The following is a 21,902-nucleotide window of genomic DNA, read 5'->3' on the forward strand; positions in this document are numbered from 1 at the left end:
AGTATAGTAAGGCTTTATTTTTGGCAAAAACGACATAGTATAGTAAGGCTTTTTATCGCCAAAAAACGACATAGTATAGTAAGGCTTTTTTTCGCAAAAAAACGACATAGTATAGTAAGGCTTTTTTTTTCGCAAAAAAACGACATAGTATAGTAAGGCTTTTTATCGCAAAAAAACAACATCGTATAGTAAGGCTTTTTATCGCCAAAAAACGACATAGTATAGTAAGGCTTTTTATCGCAAAAAAACGACATAGTATAGTAAGGCTTTTTATCGCCAAAAAACGACATAGTATAGTAAGGCTTTTTATCGCAAAAAACGACATAGTATAGTAAGGCTTTATTTTTGGCAAAAACGACATAGTATAGTAAGGATTTATTTTTGGCAAAAATGACATAGTATAGTAAGGCTTTTTTTGCAAAAAAACGACATAGTATAGTAAGGCTTTATTTTTGGTAAAAACGACATAGTATAGTAAGGCTTTATTTTTGGTAAAAATGACATAGTATAGTAAGGCTTTTTATCGCAAAAAAACGACATAGTATGGTAAGGCTTTATTTTTGGTAAAAACGACATAGTATAGTAAGGCTTTATTTTTGGTAAAAACGACATAGTATAGTAAGGCTTTATTTTTGGTAAAAACGACATAGTATAGTAAGGCTTTATTTTTGGCAAAAACGACATAGTATAGTAAGGCTTTTATTTCTTTAAAAAATGACATAGTATAGAAAAAAAATACAAATAAATTTCTTAAAAACAAAGTGAAAGTCACACAATAGAACAAGAGATCCTTTAATGTCAACTTTAATTTTTATTTTTTTCAGATTAGTGACAAAGGCAAAAGGGCTTGGCTAGGGTTAGGGTTTGCCTAGGGTTAAAAACATTTAAAAACATTTTAAAAAAAGACATAGTATAGTAAGGCTTTAAAAAAAAAACATGACCATGTATATATAGTGAGGCATTTAAAAAAATGACTATCATTTCCTGACAAATTCTTCACCATTCTTGTCTTCTGCAGAGTCTGTCAACACGAACCCAGCGCCATCAGACCTGCCAGAAAGTGGAGTGCAAATCTTCATAGATGTGTAAGTCCGCTCGTCGTCGTCGTCTTCTTCACTTTGGTCACGTGATCTTCAGGTCATTCACGGCGTCCAGTCAGGAGTTTGTGAAACAGTTTGCTGAGCGGCGGCAGGAGCAGTCGTCACCACCTCCATCCTTCAAGGTAGAAAACTGTGTCGCCACTGTAAAGAAATTAGAATCACAGTGTCAATGTTGTCTTGATTAGGCAGCGAGAAGACACACTGGACAACAACCACGAGGAGGAGGAAGAGGATGTGGCTTACCGCTCGCTTCACTTCGTGACCGTCATCGCTTGGAAGTGTGACGTGGATGAGGGTGACTGCCAGAACGATGTCACCACGTGATTCTTGGACGGCCGGAAACAGAGCTGATCTAGATGTCATCTAGACGTCATCTAGATGTCAGCGCCACTTCCATCTCTTCATGGTTTGGCCGCCTGTTGCGGCCAACCACTTGAAGGGCAATTTGGTTCCCAAGGGGCTGTGTATGATGACAATGAGCTTTTGATGATGAATCAATGATGATGATCAAGCCAAAGTCTGAAACAGCTCAAGGATCGGAACCTGTCGAGTGCGCTTTTCGGATCAATACATCTAATGTTTAATGGGTTATTTGAAATGATAGCAAATACTAAATGTCTTTTGATATTATTAGTAGAAATGTGTTAGTGTACAGTGTGTTCCAAAATGTTTGACCCCATTTTCTAGGACAGTCATTTACAGAATTATCATCGGAAGTAACCTTAAATTTTCGTAACTTGTGTAGAAAGGGTTCAAGTTTTTAAGGGTAACGTTTGTCAATTCTAGCTTTTCAGAATAAGAAATGCTGTTCCCTTCTAATGAAAAGACATTTTGCGTGATAGGGTATGATCGGATTCATTCACCCAAAACAGTGGAACTTGCCTTCTTTTCAAAATTTTGTAAAGAAAGCACCCACTACAACACTCATTTGCACCAAAACTTTGGGATGCTTTTGCATACCTTTATCGCCAGGACGGCCAGGAAGCTTCGAGAAGCCTACGAAAGGGAGTCAAACATTTAGGAACAACATGTATTTGCGTGCATAGATACTATTTTAGTCTTTGTGTTTGCATTGTCTAGTTGTAATGTAGATGTATTTAATAGCACATGTATTTTTCCGGGAAAATTGTGAAAAAAATTGTGCTTAACAGCTAAGGTAAGTGCGTGTCGTTATATTTAATAGCACATATGTATTTGCGTGTAAACTCTGTGAAAAAGTGTCCTTAACCGCTAAGGTAAGTGCATCTAGTTGTAATGTATAGTTATATATAATAGCGCATATGTATTTCTGGACAAACTGCATGAAAAATGTGTCCATCACAGTTAAGGTAAGTGCATTTAGTTATATCTAACAGCATATGTATTTCTGGCTAAACTCTGAAAAATGCCCTTAACAGCTAAGATAAATGCGTGTAGTTATATTTTATAGCACGTATAGAATTTGCAGGCAATTTCCTAAAAAAAATGTGTCCTTAAACACTAAGGTAAGTGCGTCTAGTTGTAATGTGTAGTTATATTTAATAGCACATGCATTTGCGGGCAAACGCCAGGGAAAATGTCCTTAACCGCTAAGGTAAGTGCATGTATTTATATTTAATAGCACATGTGTATTTTGCGGGCAAACGTCATCAAAATGTCCTTAACAGCTAAAGGTAAGTGCGTGTAGTTATATATAAAGTAGCAGAAATTTGCGGGCAAACTCCATGAAAAAATGTGTCCTTAACAGCTAAGGTAAGTGCGTGTATTTATATTTAATAGCACATATATTTGCGGGCAAACGACATCAAAATGTGTCCTTAACAACTAAAGGTAAGTGCGTGTAGTTATATTTATAAGCACAAATGTATTTGCGGGAAAACAACATCAAAAATGTGTCCTTAACAGCTAAAGGTAAGTGCGTGTAGTTATATTTTATAGCACGTATAGAACTTGCGGGCAACTTCATAAAAATGTGTCCTTAAACACCAAGGTAAGTGCGTGTCGTCGTAATGTAGTTATATTTACTAGCACATATATATTCGCGAGCAAACAACATCAAAATGTGTCCTTAACAGCGAAGGTAAGTGCGTGTAGTTATATATAAAGTAGCAGAAATTTGCGGGCAAACTCCATGAAAAATGTGTCCTTAACGGCTAAAGTAAGTGCGTGTAGTTATATATAAAATAGCAGAAATTTGCGGGCAAACTCCATGAAAAATGTGTCCTTAACCGCTTATGGTAAGTGCGTGTAGTTATATTTAATAGCACATATATATTTGCGGGCAAACGACATCAAAATGTGTCCTTAACAGCTAAGGTAAGTGCGTGTAGTTATATATGAAATAGCAGAAATTTGCGGGCAAACTCCATGAAAAATGTGTCCTTAACCGCTTATGGTAAGTGCGTGTAGTTATTTTTATTAGCACAAATATATTTGCGGGCAAACGACATCAAAATTTGTCCTTAACCGCTAAGGTAAGTGCGTGTCGTTGTAATGCAGTTATATGTATTAGCACGTATGTATTTGCGGGCAAACTCCAGGGAAAATGTGTCTGTAACAGCTAAGGTAAGTGCGTGTCGTTATATTTAATAGCACATATATATTTGCGGGCAACTCCATGAAGAATGTGTCCTTAACAGCTAAGGTAAGTGCGTGTAGTTATATATGAAATAGCACAAATTTGCGGGCAAACTCCACGAAAAATGTGTCCTTAACCGCTTATGGTAAGTGCGTGTAGTTATATTTATTAGCACAAATGTATGTGCGGGCAAACGACATCAAAAATGTGTCCATAATCGCTAAGGTAAGTGAATGTAGTTATATTTAATAGAACATTTGTATTTGCAGGCAACTCCATGAAGAATGTGTCCTCGACCGCTAAGGTAAGCGCGTGTAGTTAGATTTATTAGCACATGTATTTGCGTGCATAGATAGCATTTTAGTCGTTGTGTTTGCATTATCTAGTTGTAATGTAGATGTATTTAATAGCACATATGTATTTACAGGCAACTCCATGAAGAATGTGTCCTCAACCGCTTAGGTAAGTGCGTGTAGTTATATTTATTAGCACTAATGTATTTGCGGACAAACGACATATTTATTAGCACTAATGTATTTGCGGACAAACGACATCAAAATGTGTCCATAATCGCTAAAGTAAGTGAATGTAGTTATATTGAATAGAACATATGTATTTGCAGGCAACTCCATGAAGAATGTGTCCTCAACCGCTAAGGTAAGTGCGTGTCGTCGTAATGTAGTTATATTTATTAGCACATATATTTGCGGGCAAACTACATCAAAAGTGTGTCCATAACAGCTAAGGTAAGTAAGTGCGTGTAGTTATATTTAATAGCACACATGTTAAACATGTGCAGTTAAGTATTTTAAAGTAAACTTAATATGTAGGGGTTAGTAAATGGCTTGAAGCAAGAATATTAGACGCAAAAGTTCAAGTCAATTTAAAATATTTTAATGAAGTATTAAAAAGAACACATACAAGTCACCGGTAACGTGGTAAAAATTCGACTCTGCTAAAATTGCTTAACTTTAAGATGCAAATTGTACTCTCACCAAGGAGGTCTTCAACTTTTAGGCTTCCACTGCGGCCTCCTCAGGAGAGGATTGCGCGTGGTGTCGTCTCGCCGTTCGGCGGCCCAAACGTCGGAACCGCCGTGGCTCCCAGGCGGCTCAGCGCGACGTGGGGACCTACTGGAGGAGGAACGTGTCTCAGGTAGAGCTCTCAGAGTCCGTCTTTCGTCCAAAAAGTCCACAGAGGCCACTTCTTCCAGTGTGTCCAACCGCCGTAACGGGAGCGGCTCCCTATGGCGCCCGGCGCCGTAGGAAATCTCTGAGCTGGTCTCCCGCTCATCTGAAAGCAAACGTCCCACTTAAGCCCAGGGCTTGTCGGTAATTTGATTTCAAAACGACGTACCTGCGCCGCGCCGGCGGACGGGGGGGAAATCGGAGTCCAGGTTCTTCCCGGCGGGGAGGGAAAAGTACTTGTGCGATTTGGGCGGCGCCTTAAAAGGAGACAGGAGGGAAGAACGGATGAGTTGGTGAGTGAGATTCCAGGCGAGGTGAGTGTGTGTTTACCGCCGTTTGAAAGCTTCCCGGGCGGAGACTGCGGCGGATGCTGGAATGGCGTCGGATGAGAATCTCCCGCGTGCGGCTCTCGTTGGGCAGAGCGTGCTTGCTGGTGTATAACGTCGTCTGCATGACGGGAGACAAAAACCACAGAGAAAATCATTTTTAACCATGTAAAATGTGAAAAAAACTCAACTAAAGGTAAGTTGTTGCATGCAAATCATCACCTTAACATTAAACAAATATTTTCATCTACTTTTTGGCTGTTTTTGACTGTCTTATTGATGTAATGTGACTTTGGATTATGCTTCTTAATGAGTAGTGCGTGGTGCAAACATCAGGACGCTGTTTAAAGTGTCATGTTTGGTGTTGGCTCACCCTTTGTCGGATCTTGTACATGTTCTTGGCCAGAATGTCGTGCATGCTCCGCAGGTCGGCAGCCAGGAACTTCTTCTTAGCTTTGGTGGGACCTTTCTTTTCCTCACTGGAACAGAGTAAGAGTTTTAGCCGTCAGAATACGCCTCAGAATACTTTTTAAAATGGACTTACTGCACGGAGATGGTCGAGGGAGCGGCGCTGATGTCTCCTGACACGCTTTCCAGGATCTCCATGGCGTTCTGGAGCTCCAGCTTCTTGTAGAGCGCCACGATGCTGGATTCGGCGCGGTTGTCTCGAATCAGGATCCGACGCAGAATGCGAGTGTTGAATTTCATGAACCTGCCAAAACAAACAAAAACAAACATTGACACTGAATACGCCTGTGGGGGGGAGAATTGCAGACAATAAAGAAGAAGCCGAAAGAGCTTTAGGCACAACAAAACCAGTCTGTCCAACCCGACACCAATGCGTGCCACCAAAGACAATGGCGGGCGGCTAAAAAGAGGAAAAAGACAAGCAGAAGTTGGACACGCGAGCCTCACTTGTCCTTCCAGTAGAAGCGACTCCAATGGCCGCAAACATCCTCGATGCCGGCGATGGTGTGTTCCATCACCTGGGAAAAAGAGAGAGAGAGCACAAAATGTGTTAGTGCGTAAGCACACCACAAAAATATGACATAGTATAGTAAGGGTTTCATTAAGGCTTACCCGGCAATGAATTTCAGCATTGATGGTGTCCAGATTGCGGTTGGTTCTGCGCACATTGATGAACTCGATCAAAGGGCGGATGCTGATGCCCTGTCAACAAAATAAAAGGTTCACATTTAAAGAGTGTTTTGACTCCTTTTGAACCTAACAGACAGTTCTCCAAAAGACTACCTGGAGAAAGACGGTAAAGATGATGATGGCGATGGTGGCGGTGACAAAGAGCTGCTTGCGCCCAATGTTGTCCGGCAGCGTGAAGGCCAGGGCGAAAGAAATGGCCCCCCGCAGACCGCCGTAGGCCAGACCAAATTGATCCTTCAGGTTGAACGGGATGGTGCGGAAGGGGTTGATGATTTGGGTCAAAACCAGCACGCCTGTCCAAAAAAAGGAGATAGTAAAATCATGTCAAATGATATATCTTCAACTCTTTCTAGGACATTTTTTAAGCCAAAAAAATAATACTAAAATTCCAATGCAAAATACACCCATTTTCCAAAGTCCTCTTAAATTGAAATAATAATAAAATCTGGTTGCCTTACCGAGCCCCCTCCACAGGAAGGCAAAGAGCAGCGTGAAGAGAACGTATCCCCAGTTCCACTCGTGCTCGGTGGTGACGGTGACCACGCCCAGGAAGAAGAAGATGAGCGTCTCCGAGATGGAGCCCAGCATCTTGACCACGTGGCGGATGGTGGTGCAAGAGCGCTGAGACACGTTCTCCTCCACGTAGTACTTCATGGTCAGGGCGCACGTCACGATGCTGGCCAAATGACAAACAAATTGAAATATATTTTGCGTACAAACGCCACCACCGGATGGAAACGACGTCGTACTCACGCCATGATGGAAGAGATGGCAAAGAGCTCGGCCACCAGGTAGGCCAGGTAGCTGTACATGAAGATGAAGAGGGGCTCGATCTCGCGCACCCTGGAGGTGAAGCGGGTGGTGAAGGCGGCCACGAAGCCAAAGAGGGCGCCGAATCCCATCCCGCCCGTGCCCACCACCAGGAAGCGGGCCACGCCCAGGAACACGTCCACCGGTTCCACCACCGGCATTTCCGCCACAAAGGTGAACATGTTGTACAACACCTGTCGTGGCACAAAAGAGAGAGAAAGACACTGCGTTATCAAATGGAGGAAAATAGGACATCGTAAACATAACGTGGTCAAAAAAGCTTGAATTTTCAAAATGTGCATTTGTCAAAGAAAAACAGTTTTCCATGAAAAAAAATACTAAAATTGTTCGTTTTTTGCCAGTGATTTTCTTTTTAACCACAGATTTTTGTTGTGATTGGTCACCTTTTTGTTGACGTCTCAAGAAGACAATTGACTTGTTAATCCCAAAAATAAACGCAATCCCTCACAAAGAGGTTTTGATCCACCTCTGCGAAATATGAGAAGTTTAAAAAACGATTTTACAAGTTAAAAATGGTCATTTACCCACTTAAAAAAAATACTATCATCGACTCCTAAAACATTTTTACATGTGAACCTAATAAACTGGTTTTACATAGACCCTACGCTTGTCTCAATGTTTGTATTGGTTTGAAATGTAGTGTTTAATACAGACACACCATTTAAAAAAGGAGGAAGTGTTCTGACTACAATAAAATAAGGTGGGGGTTTGTTTTTGAATTCTTAGTGGTCTAGTTTCAGATGATTTAGATGCCCACTCCGCCCAGAACATTTGCACAAATGACCGCTTAAACCGGTTTGGCCACATCTAAGCAAATAAAGTCCCGACAGAAAGACGGGAGACGTTCCCTTAGGGGGGATCTTTTTGGGCGGCTTATTTGGTCAAGTTGTTCTTTACGTAGTGGAGAGTAAAACGGCTGGCGAAACTCGAGCTGAGCTTTGTTGTCAAAGAATTGACAAACAATAGTTTGGCTTGCTTTCACATCGTCCCACGTTTGACGATCAAATGGGGACGGACGGACTGGACCCACGGTGGAGTCAGGGAACTAAAAAAATCTAAAACTATGAAAAATGGGAAGAACAATGGCCACCTAAAAAACTAAATAAATGAATAAGAAAACTATACTATGTTGTATTTATAAAGAAATAAAGCCTTCCTATACTGTGTCGGTTTTTAAGGGAAAAAAGCCTTACCATACTATGTTGTTTTTTAGGGAAAAGGCCTTACTATGCTATAAACATATATATAATAATATATGAATATATTTACATACTGTAAACCCGCATGTAGCGCGCTAAGCTAACCTCAGGCCAAACGAGTTCAACACCCCAATTGTTGTTTTGGTTTGACTTTGACAAAACGGTACACTTTTTGTCTACCTACCAGAGTAAAAGTGGGATTTGTTTACTGACTTTGCTCCGAGAGATAGCTCCAAGGCTTCGGGCTTGTTTTTGTGGCAAGTCAAAACACTAAAAGCTCAACACCAGCATTGTTTCAGCGCAACCAAAAACAAAACGAAAGAATGGCATGTGACTCACCACGGTGACGGCGTCATTGAAGAGGCACTCGCCAAAGACCACGATATAGAGCTGCTCGTTGACCGACACGTCCTCAAAGACGCTGAGCACGGCCACGGGGTCCACGGCCGAGACGATGGCGGCGAACAGCAGGTTCTCCTGCAGGTTGATGTCCTGTACGCCAAAGGCCTCGATCTGGCAAATGGCAAACAGCGACATGCCGATGCCCACGCTGTTCCAAAGCGTGCCCACCACCGCGAACCACAGCACCTGCCCCAAAAAACAAAACAAAACGTCAACGGGAGGGGAGTTAAATTCCGTCCGATTGGCTCACCGTCCCGATGTTCTCGAAGAAAGGGCCGGTGGGCATAAAGTAACCCGAGTCCAGGACGATGGGGGGCAGCATGTAGAGGAAAAAGACGTGGCTGGTGAGCACGGCGGGGGGCTCCTCGTTGACAGAGTGCATGATGGCGCCCACCACCAGGCCGATGCTGATCAACAGGCACGATTCCGGAACCCAAACCGTCATCTTGTTGTACACGTGGAAGCCTGAGAAGAGGGGAAAAAAAGGGCAAATTATATCACATTCATGCGTTTGTGGATTTGCCAGTTGTTTTTATGATAGTTTTTTTTAGACAATTAGCAAACAATAAAGCAAAAAAAAAAAAAACATCAAAAGAGCCACATATGGCTCCTGAGCCATAGGTTCCCTAACCCTGTAATAAACAGGGAAGCGGGCAGGCTTCACCTGCAAATTCACATCTTTTATAGTAGTTGAGTTTCTGGTTACTGGTTTCAAGTTTCCAATACACTTAACGTAAATCTCAAGTGTCCACATTTAATCTGGAAAAACCAGATTTCATTTTAGAAACGAATCACAGTAACCCAGTTTCCTGTCAAATTTGGAAACAAAGCTTTTTTTGAGGGGGTACCAACATAGCTCACTTTCAAAATCATTTTTCACTAGTATTTTTACTTGTATAAAAACCCTGGCATCATCATATCGTTAGATCTTAACGAAAATTGAATGGGAAGTGGAACAAAATCGGTATCATAACATCCCTAATGAGCATAAACTTGGACTTTTCACATACAGTATACTATTATACATGAAAAATTTTAAGGTTACTTACCAATCTTGGCGAATGATGCCAACAAGACCCACAAGGTGATCTCAAAGGGGATTTGGATCCTCTGGTAGTCCATGGTGAACACGGGTAAATTGTCCTTTTGGGGCTCCGGGTACGCCTGAGGACCATCCGGTTCGACCGGCGGCAAGACCGGGACCGCACCACCGGCCGTGGGTCGAGCTGGGATTTCCCCCGAGGAACCGGGCAAGACGACCCATAAAATCGACAAAGTAACAAGTAAAAGGCCCCCAATTTGCCTGAAGCGAGCCTCCATGTTGTCCATTTTCCGGGCGAAGCACTCACAGCGTCCAACAGCCAAACTAATTAAGCTCCAAACTATTTCCACCAGCGCCGCATCATGGCTACTCTCACCCGGACGGATGCCCAAAGTAATAGCGATGAAATTTTAGTTTCAATTAGAGTGTCTTACTTGAAATTTCCGCGAGAACGAGATACCAAACATTTGTGAAAAGTTGTCCACCTGAGTCAGGCGCGTGCATGGGTTCCTCCACGGCCAAGGGCGCGGTCACGACTGATTGGACATCACGTGACCGAATGGAAGTTTCGATGCACTATCATCTTGAAAAGTTGTTTCTACAAAGCACAAGCACGTTAGTTTTTAAAGAGACAAGACAAATGAACTCCCATACAATGTGAATAACAATATTTCTGTTAAAATTTGGAGTATTACCATGAGTATTTGAAACAGGTTCTTTTTTACTCTCACAACGCCAAAAACCTTTCAATGTCAAAGCGGGACTTTAACACCATCTAGTGGCGACAAGGAGTTAGTGCGTCGGTCACACAGGGAGTCTGGGCGAGTCTTGTGCTTTCTGCCTTCCAGACGCCGTCGAGCGGCCAAGATGAGAGCAACGAGGTTCGTTTCACCATGACAACACTTCTCCTTCCTACTCTTCCTTCTGCTAAAGGTTGGACATCTTGTTTTTTCGCATTACATCTGCTAAAAAGCCCGTTGACGTCACGCGCAGGGCAACGAACGATTGATGATAATTTGACATCAATACGGCTGTTTATGTTTTCATCCGGCCTCACTCTCCCCGCAAAACCTCTTATTTTACATCTATATTTTATCATCTTGACAAAAGGGAGTAGTATTGGGATAGTGTGACACTGACAGAGACAGAAATGGAAACAAGCATCCAAGTAAACAGCCGGGATGACACACCAATGTTGATGTGGGATTAAAGTACGGGCCACTGGTTGTGGATTATAAAGAGGGGGAATGGAATGGGATGTTTTCTTTCTATGTGCAACTGGATATTGCTGCATTGGAGGATGGAAATGGGTGGTTTGTGCTGGAAAAGTAGCATCCTTAAGGGTACCACCCAGTGACGTTGCATTGATGATGCAGGGATGGGCAAACTGCAGTCAAAATGCTAGCATTTTGCTTTTGTCAATACAATAACAAAGTGGCGTTTTTCTAGGGATAGCTAGGAGTGACACATTTATTGGCTGCCAAAAATTGCTTATTTGACTATAAAAACATCAGAAGTTAGCATTATTTGAGGTTTGCTAGTCCAAACAGAACTGAAAAAGATGACTCATCATAAAATCCTCCAATGTTGATTAAATCTGAAGCTGTTGGGAAAAATGCTCTTATCTCAGAGACCCTGCAGATTTTTTGCAATCCCCTGAGGCTGCTCGGCGGGGGGCCCTTTCTGCTTCGAAGCCCCAATTTGGGGGAACAGCTGTTGGCGAATGCGCCCGTGGGCCTCCAGTGGTGATCTTCCTGGCGGCACAAATGGAAATTTGCCGGCAGGGAAGCGTGTAGCTAAGCCACGGTGATCTTTGAGTCCCGGCGAGTCTCGGGCTGTGATGCATGCGCCCACCCCATTCCTAATGACACCATGACTCACCACGCCCCCTACCATAAGATCCCATCTCCTAAAAACCCATACCACGGTGACTAATGAGGCGCACGCCAGCTAGCGTCAGCGATGCTTTTGTCATCTCTCGACTGGGCGGGTGGCAGCAGATTGGGCCCATGACGTCAAAACAGAGCCCTATAGAATAAAAATAGAACAGCGTGGTGGACATCTGTGCCCAGCCATGGGCAAAAAATGAAGCAGTTTTTCTTTTGAAATGGCCTGTTATCATTACCGAGTATTTTTAGAGTCGCGAAAAGTCACACGCGAAAAAGTTCACCACCCAGCGGATAATTGCCTTCATTTAAATTGGTCCAGCTGCGTGAGAAGATGGCGTCACCCCTTGTACGTCTCGTGTATCCATGGCGACGGGACACTGACTCCCTCCCTCCCCCCTCTTCCTATTTGTTTGCCTTTCATCAGAAACTCGTCGATAAAAGAGCACGCTTTTGGGCTCTGGGTTTGAAAAAAAGGGAAAAAGAATGGAAAAGGGAACTCACCCTCAGCCACCGGCGACGCGCCGTGACCCCTCGACCTCGGGGAAAGAGCGCAGCCCCCGGCATCGGCCCTGGTCGGTTTACCGGGCCAACACCTTTGACCTTTCGGCGGAGATGATGGGCTTGGCGCTGTCGGGTAAGATTACATTAGATTTATCTTAAACAAGTAAAAAAACATTTTCCAATAAGGCTCTTTCTCTCTTAATATCATCTACAGGAACCAGTCAGGATCCAGATGAGCCAGTGTTGGAGTTCAGTTTAGGTAAGATGAAGGAACCAAAATGGCGTTTGAGCAGGCAGTTTCCTAGGAAATGTCCCCAAAAAGTTCCCATCCAATCCAATTCTTCCAGTCTGCAGCGAACTGGCCACGCCCACGCCGGAGCGTAAACCCAGCAGCTTCGTGGCAGTCAGCTGCACCACGCCACCCCAAGCTTTCTGGACCAAACATTCACAGACGGAGATCATCGAGGTGCATCACCATTTTCTCTCAATGGTGGATTGTGAAGAAGAAGCATTTGGGATCTTCTTGTCTGTTTTTTTCCAACACAGGGGACAAGTAACCCCACGTTCCTGAGCAGCGTGGCCTTCTTCCAGGACTCTCTGGTGACTCAGCAGACCCAGGTCAAGCTCTCCGTCTACGATGTGAAGGATCGTTCGCAGGGCACGGTCAGTGGCGTCCGTCTTCAATCCAAAAGTGTCGCTTTGGGCCAACTCTTTTCAAAATGGCCGTTGTCTCTCTCTGGCAATCAGATGTACCTGCTGGGCTCGGCCGTGTTTTCCTTAAAGGAGCTCCTGCAGGATCAGCACCACCGCCTGCACCTGATTCTAAGGTAACTCCTCCTCCTTTGCCCCCAAAAAGCCTGTCGCTCAGCGAGTTTTCATCCAGGTCGGCCGAGAACGAGCGGGTGGGTCACTTGACGGTCATCGCCTGGCAGGTGGAGGAGAAACGGGAGCAGCGAGCGCCCATCGCCAGACTCCAACGAATGGACACCGTCAATGGAAGGGTGAGTGCTAACCGAAGGGAGTACTAGCTTTTCAATTTAGAGTGAGAAATTAGCCTAGCTTGAGTTTCAGCGTGGATTTTCCCCTTTTTTATGAACTTTTGAACTAAATAAATATATATTTTTTAAATTAATAGCTGGAAAAAAATCACTAAGAAGTAAATTTGCCATAAGTGAAGTCACATTAATTGGCTGTCAAGACATTTAATAAAGGTTGTTTGACTTTGGAAAAATACATCAATTGCAAGGGGCTAATGCAGAAGGGTGGTTGCTAATGCTACTGTTATTTCAAACGGGTACATTTTGGTAGCCCCCAGAATGACCATCTTACTTGCATGTTAGCCTCAGTACCACCACCAAAGTCATCTGGCCTTTGTCCTCCGCTTTTCAGATGGTCCTTCCAGTGGACGAAAGTCTGACGGAATCCAAAGGCATCAAGTCCATGTCTTCGTCCCTCTGCAAAGATCCCCTGTTGAAGGCGGGTGAGTCAAAGGTCAAAACACTCCACATTCCCAGAAAACCAAAAGCGAGTCCCATGTACCTCAGTGTTTGGAGGCGTCATGTCGCACACGTACCGTTTCCCCACCACGGACGGCAACCGTCTGCGCGTCTTGGAGCAGATGGCCGAGAGCGTGCTGTCCCTGCACATTCCTCGACAGTTTGTGAAGCTGCTGCTGGAAGAAGACGCCGTCAGGTAGCACAAACAGACTGGAGACACTTTCCATTGTCCCTCAAGCGTCACTTCTTCTTCTTTTTCCATCTACGTACCTGCAAATTGGCACAGGGTGTGCGAACTGGAGGAATTGGGCGAGCTATCTCCGCATTGGGAGAACCTCCGCAGGCAGATCATCACGCAGTACCAGACCATCATCTTAACCTATCAGGAGACCATCAGCGACCTGCATGAGTACAAAGGTGACACGAATTATTTCCACAAATCAATCATGTTTTGACGTTCTTCTCGTTTTCAGGACCTTCTTTTAAATCGAGCACACTGAAAGCCGAGCGCAAGTTAGAGTTTATTCCCACAAATTTGCACATTCAGAGGATGAGAGTTCATGGACAATCTGGATATGGTAATTTTGCTTCAAAACCCAGAGGGGTATATTGAGATTTTTTACCCATTGCCGTGTCCCTTGAGCAGAACACACGTACGACGTGGTGACCACCGGCGCCCCCGCCGCGCACCATCAAGGCTTAAAGGGGTGTGGCCTCAGAAAACTGCTGCAGCAGCTAGAAGAAGCCAGAAAACAGTAAGCAAAAACACATTACCAACCAACGTATGCCTAATTTACCCGACGTAAACATGGATTTGGCTTTTTGTTTTGCACCGCCAGATCTTACGAGGAAGAAAGGTGAGACCGGCGGGCACACGGCGGCCATTCCTTCCCCCCGATTTAGCAAAATGTCCTCCCGGTGTTTTCCAAGCTCCGGCGTGCCGAGGGGAACGCCGTTACCGTACCAACCGCAAGACGTGGTCAGGGCCAAGGAGCTGATTGGTCAAATCAATACGCTGAAGACGCAAGTGTCTTACTACGTGGAACGTCTGAGCAGGGCGGCCAAGGAGAGATCGGCCAACGCCATGGAGAGGACTTTGGCCATCCTCAAAGAAAAAGTAAGCACGCCAATGACTTGACTTTCTCGGGCCGCACAAAATGATGCGGCGGTCCAGATTTGGCCCCCGGGCCGCCACTTTGACACCAGTGCACTAAAACGATAGGATCTCATTAAGGAGTATTCCAAAAAAATAAAGATCCATAGCTATTGGGATGATTTGGGTCACGGTTTGTTTATGCATAGTGGAAACCGACCACAAGAACAGCTAATGGCTTCTTGGGAGGCTAATCCATCAAAATGGAGCCTAATCTATTTGGTCTTTCAGACTCGTCAGTTGGTGAGCGCCTGTGATTCCAAACTCTTGTCCTCGGCCATCACGGCTTTGAGCGCCGCCCGGCCCGAGTCCAACTGGGAGGGCACGCCGTCGCCATCGTCCCGCTCGCCCTCGCGCTCGCCCTCTCGCCAGCCGTCGTCGTCATTGTCCCCGTCGAGGGCGGCCACTTCGCCCTCCCGCCTGGGCGCTCCCCCGGACAACTGGAAGAACAAGCGCGCCTCCTTGCAGGCCGACTTGCTCGGAGAGGAGTGGGTAGGGAGGACATCTGTCGGACGCATCGTCTCCGTCACTCTTCTATGTACGTGCCACGTGTCCGCAGGAGAAAGTGTGGCTGAACGTGGACAAGAGTCTGGAGTATGTGATCCAGAGGGTGGACGGCTTGCTGCGAGGAGACGGGCTCCAGAGTGACAGCAGCTGCGATGATGTCTTCTCATTGGCCAGTGACGATGTCCAAAACGCCAAAAAAGGTCATGAAAAATGTCCAAAACGCCCAAAAAGTTCTGACAAAAATGTCCAAGACACCAAAAAATGTCCAAGATCCCAAAAAAAGATCAGAAAAAATGTCCAAAATCCCCAAAAAAGGTCAGAAAAAATGTCCTAACCACCCAAAAAAAATCCGAAAACATGTGCAAAACATTTTGATGCTGGCAAAATCAGACTGTTTGTCTTCATTTGACCAAAGACAGTGGTGACATTGCACATTTTTGTTTCAGGTAGCAGTCCCGAGCGAGGAAAAACATCACCAGGTGAGATCTTCAGTTCAACTTCCACAAAAAAAGCCACCTTTTAGGCCTTTTTAGGCCCAAATTTGCCATCTTCCTTGTCACAGGGGAATGGAGCGAGGCCTTGCACCCCCTACTGAGCACATTAAGCGACTGCGCCTCGCTGATGAGCGACAAGGCCAAAAAAGCCCTGGTGTTCCTCCTGATGCAAGACAGCGCGCCCACCATCGCCGCCAGCCTCACGCTGCAGTACCGCCGCGACGTGGTCTTCTGCCAAACGGTCGGTGTGGCCGGCCAGCGTCACTCACGGCGGACATTTTTTCTAAGCACCCTTTTCTTTCGACAGCTGACGGCTCTGGTCTGCGGCTTCGTTCTCAAGTTGAGGAACAGTCTGTGCGACTCGGCCTTCCTCAAGCAGCTTCACACCATCGGCTTGCTGGTGCAGTACGAGAGCCTGCTCAGCACTTACGGTAACAACTCCATACTGTACTAGTATGAGATTTGATACCAGGGTGTGTAGACTTTTGGATTTTTATTTCCTACAGGGGCTAACTTGAATTTATTTGGCAAAAAAATGGGAATTTTCCCATTTGAAATGGATTTTAACATCTATAACTGTCACTGGCTGTGCATGATTTAAGGGCGACAGTCAAGAAAATAATCCAAAAGTATTGCTATTTTGAAATATGTATCTTAATTTAGTATACCTAACTGATACAAACTATGCAGAACCAAGAGAAAATGTTTTTTTTGGCATATAGGTACATTTATATTAACATAAATTGTTCCTACCTTGACTTCATGCTCTTGAACATGGGCCAATGGAAAGATGTTAGTGAAAAGCTCCATCTGGTGTTGAATCTGAAAAGTGCAACGTCATGAAGATTGAATTCAAGCTTCTTGTTCGCGCCATTGTCATTGATATTTTCATAAATTGTTGCAAGCTAATAACAACTTGGCAACGGGTCAGCCCATGGTAATAGTGGACTAATAAGTGAAAAATGAATTTAAAATCCAAGACTGAATTTTGTGTGAATTTCCATTTAGGCGAGGAGCTGGCCATGTTAGAGGACATGAGCGTGGGCGTATGCGACCTGAGGAACGTCACCTTCAAAATCACGCAAGCCAGCACGGTGTTCGGGCCCGACATGCTGCCGGTCATCACGGGCAACCGTAGCGGCTTCAACGTACGGGTGCCCGTCCCCGCCGCCATTTTCGAGGGTCTTCCCCGGGAGATCCAGAACGGCATGTTGCTACGCGTGCAGCCCGTCCTCTTCAACGTGGGCATCAACGAACAGCAAACCATGGCCGAGAAGTACGTTCAGTAACAAACAAGCCCATTCATTCAAGTTCATGGGGTCCTGGGTTCGATCCCAGATCAGTTCTTCCAAGTTTGCATCTTCCCTCTAAATTTAGAATGGCTTTTTGTGCAGGTTCGGAGACACATCTCTGCAAGAGCAAATCAACACAGAGAGCATGGGTCGCCTAAGCTTGTACTACGAGCACTTTAAGGAGGTCCTTGCAGAAGACTGTGAGTTTACATGACCTCGGCGAGGAGATATCCCTCATCTTCTAAGCTCCTCCCACCCCGCCGTCATCTCCTCAGGTCTCCCTCGGTCCCAAAGCGCCACCAGTGTGCCCGATCTGCTCAAACGGCTCAACCACAACATCGGCGCCAAGAAGAGCAAGAACGTGGAAATTTTGTGGCAGGCGGCTGAAGTAGGCCCATTTTCATGACAACATAAAAAGAGTCTGAAAATGCACTAAGCTCTTTGTGTATGGTTTGCAGGCGTGCCGGCGGCTAAACGGCGTGCGCTTCACCAGCTGCAAGAGCGCCAAGGACCGCACGGCCATGTCGCTGACCCTGGAGCAGTGCCACATCCTGAGGGAGGAGCACGCCCTGGCCCCGCCCATCTTTTACCAGGCCCTGGACTGCATGCGCAGGTCAGTAAAACCTTCCAGACTATAAAAAACTTTGTAATCTGAAAATGTCGTACCTAGAGGCATTTGTAAGTAGAGGTACGACTGTAACAGTGTTTTTGTCGGGCGCACAGCGAGGGCTGTCGACGGGAGAACACCATGAAGAACGTGGGCTGCCGCAAATACGCCTTCAACTCGCTTCAGCTCAAGGCCTTCCCCAAACAGTATCGGCCCCCCGAAGGCACGTACGGGAAAGTGGAATCCTAAACGCCGAGGAATGACCGACGACGGGACACTTAAGCCCGGTGGTGTCCAACTTTGGTCGGCGGGCCAAATTTGTGCCAACGAGATCTCACATGGGCCGTAGCGGTTTAGCCACTCACCAGTAAGGAGATTTGTTTGTGTCCATGTTCTGCTTTAGGGTGTTTTGTTGTTGTTTTGCTTCTCCGTGGTTCTAAAACGAGGTGAGCACGCAGGGGTGTTGGTGCCACGCTGAAATGAAAAGAAAAAAATTAGTTCTCCCACGGATATTTTTCTTTTTATTTGTATGAAATGCCACAAATGACGATTAAATGGAAAAAAACAACAACCGAAGTTGAATACTCGAAATGTTTTTTCCCAATATGCCTTAATTGTTTATTTCTTTTAGACAAATTATCGGCACTTACCTAAAACGCATCCTCATATGAATTGGAATTGGATTGGATAACTTTATTCGTCCCGTATTCGGGAAATTACATTGAAACAGTATATAAAACAATTAGTCAGTGTATGTATCTAAACACAAGTGTTTTGTTTTACTTTAATTAAGGCAACGCCCGGAAGTGTCGTAGTTTTCATTTCACATAGCTCGTCTATTTAAAAATGATGCTCTTTATGAACAATTTCTTTGGAATCATCCAAACTCGGATTTTCGGGAGTAAATAGATGACTATTTTATGAGACATTATGAAATACATTTGAAAGTGTGTTGTCATAAAATAAATCACTGGGATAAAAATGATTATGGACACGATTTTGAAAATCCAACCAGAAGAGCACCGAGTACTCCGTCTTGCTGTCATAGACCAGCTTCGATGCTCTCCATGCATGCTGCCGTCTTTGGCCGCTCTTTTCGACTCAAGTACGTAATCCCGAATATTTTAATTAGACATCATACTACGGATACAAAGATGTATCGTGCATTTTCTATTTTAAATTGGGTGTCGGGATGACAGATTGTGTGGAAATAAAAACAAACCTAAAGCAGTGAATAGTAAGAAATGGCAATTACATATAGTATTATTAAACAATCATTTTACAGTTGCCAGCATTTGATTTGGAAGGAATGAGGAAGGATTTTTTTTAATGTTTACTGCGGAAACCCAGCTCTGGATTTCAAAATAAAACCACAAGAGGTTATCTTTTCCAATTGACCTAATTATTTTTTTGTACTTCACAACAGTGTCTTACATATTTTTTATACCGTTATTGGAAGGTTTGGACAGACGTCATCAAAACTACACTCCAGTTTATTTGCATATTCAAAGGGTAAGTTTAGCATGGTTCTCAAATGTTGAGTGAGGATCTGGAGTAGTTTGTTTCATCATTTCTGGAATGAACTTTGAACTTTCCTAACGTAAATAAACAACTAGAAGGAGCAAGTTTTTGCGATTTTATGCTACGCTTGTAAATGAAGTCCTCAAAAATACTTTCAACTAGAACTTTAACGGTGAGTTTAACAATGTACTAAGTTATCAAAGTACTAAGCCTTTTTTTGCCAGTTTACGGGTCAACGGTTGCAGAAAAATCTTCGGCAATGAGGAAAAAGCTGCTGATGGACGTGGACTGCGGCGTGGATGACGCGCAGGCCATGATGCTGGCGCTAGCTGCCCCCAACGTGGATCTGCTGGCGGTGACCTGCGTGCACGGCAACACCACGGTGGACAACGTGTGCAGGAACGCGCTGCGTGTTCTGCAGGCTTGCGATAGGCTGGAGGTGACTCACTCGGGATTTGAAATGATTTTTTTTTGGAAATGGTTTTCAAAATGTCTACCTCTTCATTAGATTCCAGTGTTCAAGGGTGCGGACAAGCCACTCCTCGGCGACACCATAAACGCTAGCCACTTCCACGGACAGGACGGCTTAGGCGACATCCCCGACCCCAACGCTCCCGGCCTGGACCTGGTGCGGGATGAGGGCGCCGTGTCGGCCATGATTCGAATTATCAACGAGAACCCGGGAGAGGTGAGCGAAGTGCACAGAACGTTCATCCGCGCAACACCACTTGTTTTTTGTCACGCCCCCTTCCCAGGTCTCCTTGGTTGCCACGGCGCCGCTCACCAACCTGGCGCTGGCCGTGAGGTTGGATCCGTCCTTGCCGGGTAAACTGCGAGGGCTTTACATCATGGGAGGCAACACGGAATGTGAGTTGTGGACGATGACGCAATGGATAAGCGGAAATACGTACGTCGTGTTGAGAAAATAGCCATTGGTGGTTGGTCGGCGCAGCCCGAGGGAACACCACGGTGTGCGGGGAGTTCAACTTTGTTGCCGATCCGGAGGCGGCGTACATCGTACTCAATGACTATCGCTGTCCGACTTACTTGGCATGCTGGGAGTTTACATGTTACAGCAAGCTTTCCTGGGTGAGTCTTTTGTATATTTGAGCCAGCCACTGGATATTGGCTAATCGTTCAAAATCTCAATTTTTGTGACAGGAGTTCTGTGACGCCTGGCTAGCACAGCCAACGCGCAAAGCGGCCTTCATGGGACGTATCTTCGGCCATAGCATGGAGGCGTCGCGTAGCGAGCGCGGCCAGAAAGAGTTGGTGGGCGGGAGCGGCTTGGTGTCCTGCGACTCGTACGCGGCGGCGGCCGCCGTGGATGACGACTTTGTCACGGAGAGCGAGCGCTATCCGGTCACCGTGGAACTGACGGGCACGCACACGCGAGGCATGATGGTGGTAGATACGGGGGGATTCCTCAACAAGACGCACAAGGCCATTATCATGAAAAAGGTGGACTTGGAGAAGTTTAAGGAGATGATGATGGCCGCTTTGAGATAGTTGTTGCTCCAATTTTCTTGCAAAAATGGTGATTATTAGGATTTAGACATCTAAAATGGTTGACTTGTTTTTTTTCTAGTTTTAAAATGTAAATAGTTTGAGATTTTTAGTCATAGTCTGTTTAACGCACGGGTAAATCACTATTGAATTATGAATAACCTCTAATAAAACGTTTTAACTATGATTGAACTGTAATTTTCTAATTTTAGTTTTTAGTCTGTTTACCACACGTGTATATCATTATTACCAGAAATGAACATGATCAGTGCATTGATACAGATGAAAAACTTAATCCGCCCCTTTTAAAAAAATGCCTAGCATTCAGAGTCAAACACTCGAAGCTCTAAGACGTCAAAGTTAGCATCCCCTTTTATTTTCTCCATTCAAGTCCAGTCATTCTGTATCAGAGTGCGCTGTTCACAGCGACTGCTAATGGAACAGGGACGGCTGACAATAGCTAACGATAGCCCTAGCGGCTTGCTACCTGATGTCTGGAGATTGACGACGACGACGATGATGACCTTGCAGTCGAGGCCCTAATATCCTTTTCTCCCTCTGAATCTTGACCTGTTATCCAGCTGTAGAAAGCCAAGCGTTAGAATGCATATCGCGGCCGTTTCGGGCGAATTATTCGTAACATTTTGAATAACTCACCATGGATCTCTTGCACTCGAAGAAGGAGGTTTGAAGGGCTTTGCAATGGCCTTCTTTCAAACACTCGCTGGGCATTTTCCCCTCCTAAAGAGAGAAACCATTGACTTAAACTTTTACATCGTGGTATTCGCTGACATAAATTAAGAGAGGGAGAAGTTGAAGATTCTACCTTGAGAACGCAGTCGTGTTGAAGGAGACAAGCCTTGAAGTCTTCTCTTATCCCAGCACATGCTCGGTTGTCTTCTTCCTTTTCCTCGTAGTATTTGGGCATGGCGAAGAGTTCTCTTAATGCTAAGATGAACTTAATTTAAAGCTAAATACTAAATTATTGGCCGTAAGCGGCACCAAAGAACGTCCACTTCATTTGTTGTGAAAGCGCCCGGTCGCCATTTTGAATAAACGCTGCGTCACGGGAAGTGACGTCACACCAAGTGCATTATGGGAGCAGTAGTTATTCTCTATGGAGATGACCTTGAC

The 21,902-nt window shown here is 44.9% G+C and overlaps 4 protein-coding genes across 14 annotated transcripts; 2 read left to right on the forward strand and 2 right to left on the reverse strand.

The window, feature by feature from the left end:
• Window positions 1-4,529: 4,529 nt before the first annotated feature.
• On the reverse strand, window positions 4,530-10,613 carry slc9a2 (solute carrier family 9 member 2). The gene is made up of 14 exons (XM_077728534.1): window positions 10,498-10,613; window positions 9,810-10,400; window positions 9,011-9,225; window positions 8,698-8,946; window positions 7,082-7,332; window positions 6,787-7,004; window positions 6,422-6,621; window positions 6,251-6,340; window positions 6,086-6,156; window positions 5,715-5,882; window positions 5,544-5,649; window positions 5,175-5,291; window positions 5,014-5,101; window positions 4,530-4,950 (listed from the first exon to the last, which is right to left on the reverse strand). Exons 2-14 carry the CDS (start codon window positions 10,087-10,089, stop codon window positions 4,664-4,666), a joined length of 2,340 nt encoding a protein of 779 aa, XP_077584660.1. The 5' UTR covers window positions 10,090-10,400; window positions 10,498-10,613; the 3' UTR covers window positions 4,530-4,663.
• Window positions 10,590-18,291, forward strand: inpp4aa (inositol polyphosphate-4-phosphatase type I Aa). The gene is made up of 24 exons (XM_077728548.1): window positions 10,590-10,735; window positions 12,116-12,325; window positions 12,407-12,451; window positions 12,540-12,658; window positions 12,739-12,855; window positions 12,940-13,019; window positions 13,076-13,193; window positions 13,582-13,672; window positions 13,737-13,884; window positions 13,975-14,105; window positions 14,162-14,266; window positions 14,335-14,443; window positions 14,528-14,545; window positions 14,619-14,805; window positions 15,073-15,333; window positions 15,401-15,548; window positions 15,795-15,827; window positions 15,911-16,083; window positions 16,150-16,273; window positions 16,851-17,118; window positions 17,237-17,334; window positions 17,410-17,522; window positions 17,593-17,747; window positions 17,858-18,291. Exons 2-24 carry the CDS (start codon window positions 12,175-12,177, stop codon window positions 17,988-17,990), a joined length of 2,925 nt encoding a protein of 974 aa, XP_077584674.1. The 5' UTR covers window positions 10,590-10,735; window positions 12,116-12,174; the 3' UTR covers window positions 17,991-18,291.
• Window positions 13,379-21,848, reverse strand: coa5 (cytochrome C oxidase assembly factor 5). Of its 3 annotated transcripts, XR_013327904.1 has the most exons (8): window positions 21,595-21,848; window positions 21,426-21,509; window positions 21,256-21,349; window positions 18,392-19,887; window positions 16,596-18,215; window positions 13,959-14,089; window positions 13,732-13,861; window positions 13,379-13,659 (listed from the first exon to the last, which is right to left on the reverse strand). XR_013327904.1 is itself a non-coding variant. In XM_077728547.1 (3 exons), exons 1-3 carry the CDS (start codon window positions 21,694-21,696, stop codon window positions 21,308-21,310), a joined length of 228 nt encoding a protein of 75 aa, XP_077584673.1. In that variant the 5' UTR covers window positions 21,697-21,846; the 3' UTR covers window positions 21,123-21,307. The 3 variants fall into 3 exon arrangements, 1 of the variants encoding a protein (XP_077584673.1); XR_013327903.1 differs by lacking the exon at window positions 18,392-19,887; XM_077728547.1 differs by lacking the exons at window positions 13,379-13,659; window positions 13,732-13,861; window positions 13,959-14,089; window positions 16,596-18,215; window positions 18,392-19,887 and having other exon boundaries at window positions 21,123-21,349; window positions 21,595-21,846.
• On the forward strand, window positions 18,519-20,955 carry LOC144204505 (inosine-uridine preferring nucleoside hydrolase). 9 transcript variants are annotated; one of them, XM_077728536.1, is made up of 7 exons: window positions 18,519-18,846; window positions 19,201-19,253; window positions 19,487-19,701; window positions 19,771-19,950; window positions 20,018-20,129; window positions 20,215-20,351; window positions 20,424-20,955. In XM_077728536.1, exons 1-7 carry the CDS (start codon window positions 18,662-18,664, stop codon window positions 20,769-20,771), a joined length of 1,230 nt encoding a protein of 409 aa, XP_077584662.1. In that variant the 5' UTR covers window positions 18,519-18,661; the 3' UTR covers window positions 20,772-20,955. The 9 variants fall into 9 exon arrangements, with proteins under 9 accessions (XP_077584662.1, XP_077584663.1, XP_077584664.1 ...); XM_077728537.1 differs by having other exon boundaries at window positions 19,508-19,701; XM_077728545.1 differs by having other exon boundaries at window positions 18,812-19,120; window positions 19,508-19,701.
• Window positions 21,849-21,902: the final 54 nt, after the last annotated feature.

This window comes from Stigmatopora nigra, chromosome 11, assembly GCF_051989575.1.
Source record: "Stigmatopora nigra isolate UIUO_SnigA chromosome 11, RoL_Snig_1.1, whole genome shotgun sequence".
In the NCBI taxonomy this organism is placed as follows: Eukaryota; Metazoa; Chordata; class Actinopteri; order Syngnathiformes; family Syngnathidae; genus Stigmatopora; species Stigmatopora nigra.

What these genes read in the sequence shown, in the direction of transcription:
- slc9a2 (XM_077728534.1), bottom strand. Translation starts at nt 10,089, where the DNA reads ATGGACAACATGGAGGCTCGCTTCAGGCAAATTGGGGGCCTTTTACTT. An exon ending in TCAATGACGCCGTCACCGTG is followed by an intron (nt 7,333 to 8,697) that starts GTGAGTCACATG and finishes GTGCCACGACAG; the next exon opens with GTGTTGTACAACATGTTCAC. An exon ending in CCCTCGACCATCTCCGTGCA is followed by an intron (nt 5,650 to 5,714) that starts GTAAGTCCATTT and finishes ACTCTGTTCCAG; the next exon opens with TGAGGAAAAGAAAGGTCCCA.
- coa5 (XM_077728547.1), bottom strand. Translation starts at nt 21,696, where the DNA reads ATGCCCAAATACTACGAGGAAAAGGAAGAAGACAACCGAGCATGTGCT. An exon ending in AACACGACTGCGTTCTCAAG is followed by an intron (nt 21,510 to 21,594) that starts GTAGAATCTTCA and finishes TTCTCTCTTTAG; the next exon opens with GAGGGGAAAATGCCCAGCGA. An exon ending in TCGAGTGCAAGAGATCCATG is followed by an intron (nt 21,350 to 21,425) that starts GTGAGTTATTCA and finishes GGCTTTCTACAG; the next exon opens with CTGGATAACAGGTCAAGATT.
- LOC144204505 (XM_077728536.1), top strand. Translation starts at nt 18,662, where the DNA reads ATGAGACATTATGAAATACATTTGAAAGTGTGTTGTCATAAAATAAAT. An exon ending in CATGGGAGGCAACACGGAAT is followed by an intron (nt 20,130 to 20,214) that starts GTGAGTTGTGGA and finishes TGGTCGGCGCAG; the next exon opens with CCCGAGGGAACACCACGGTG. An exon ending in GTTACAGCAAGCTTTCCTGG is followed by an intron (nt 20,352 to 20,423) that starts GTGAGTCTTTTG and finishes TTTTTGTGACAG; the next exon opens with GAGTTCTGTGACGCCTGGCT.
- inpp4aa (XM_077728548.1), top strand. Translation starts at nt 12,175, where the DNA reads ATGGAAAAGGGAACTCACCCTCAGCCACCGGCGACGCGCCGTGACCCC. An exon ending in CGACCTGCATGAGTACAAAG is followed by an intron (nt 14,106 to 14,161) that starts GTGACACGAATT and finishes TCTCGTTTTCAG; the next exon opens with GACCTTCTTTTAAATCGAGC. An exon ending in TGTCCAAAACGCCAAAAAAG is followed by an intron (nt 15,549 to 15,794) that starts GTCATGAAAAAT and finishes TTTTTGTTTCAG; the next exon opens with GTAGCAGTCCCGAGCGAGGA.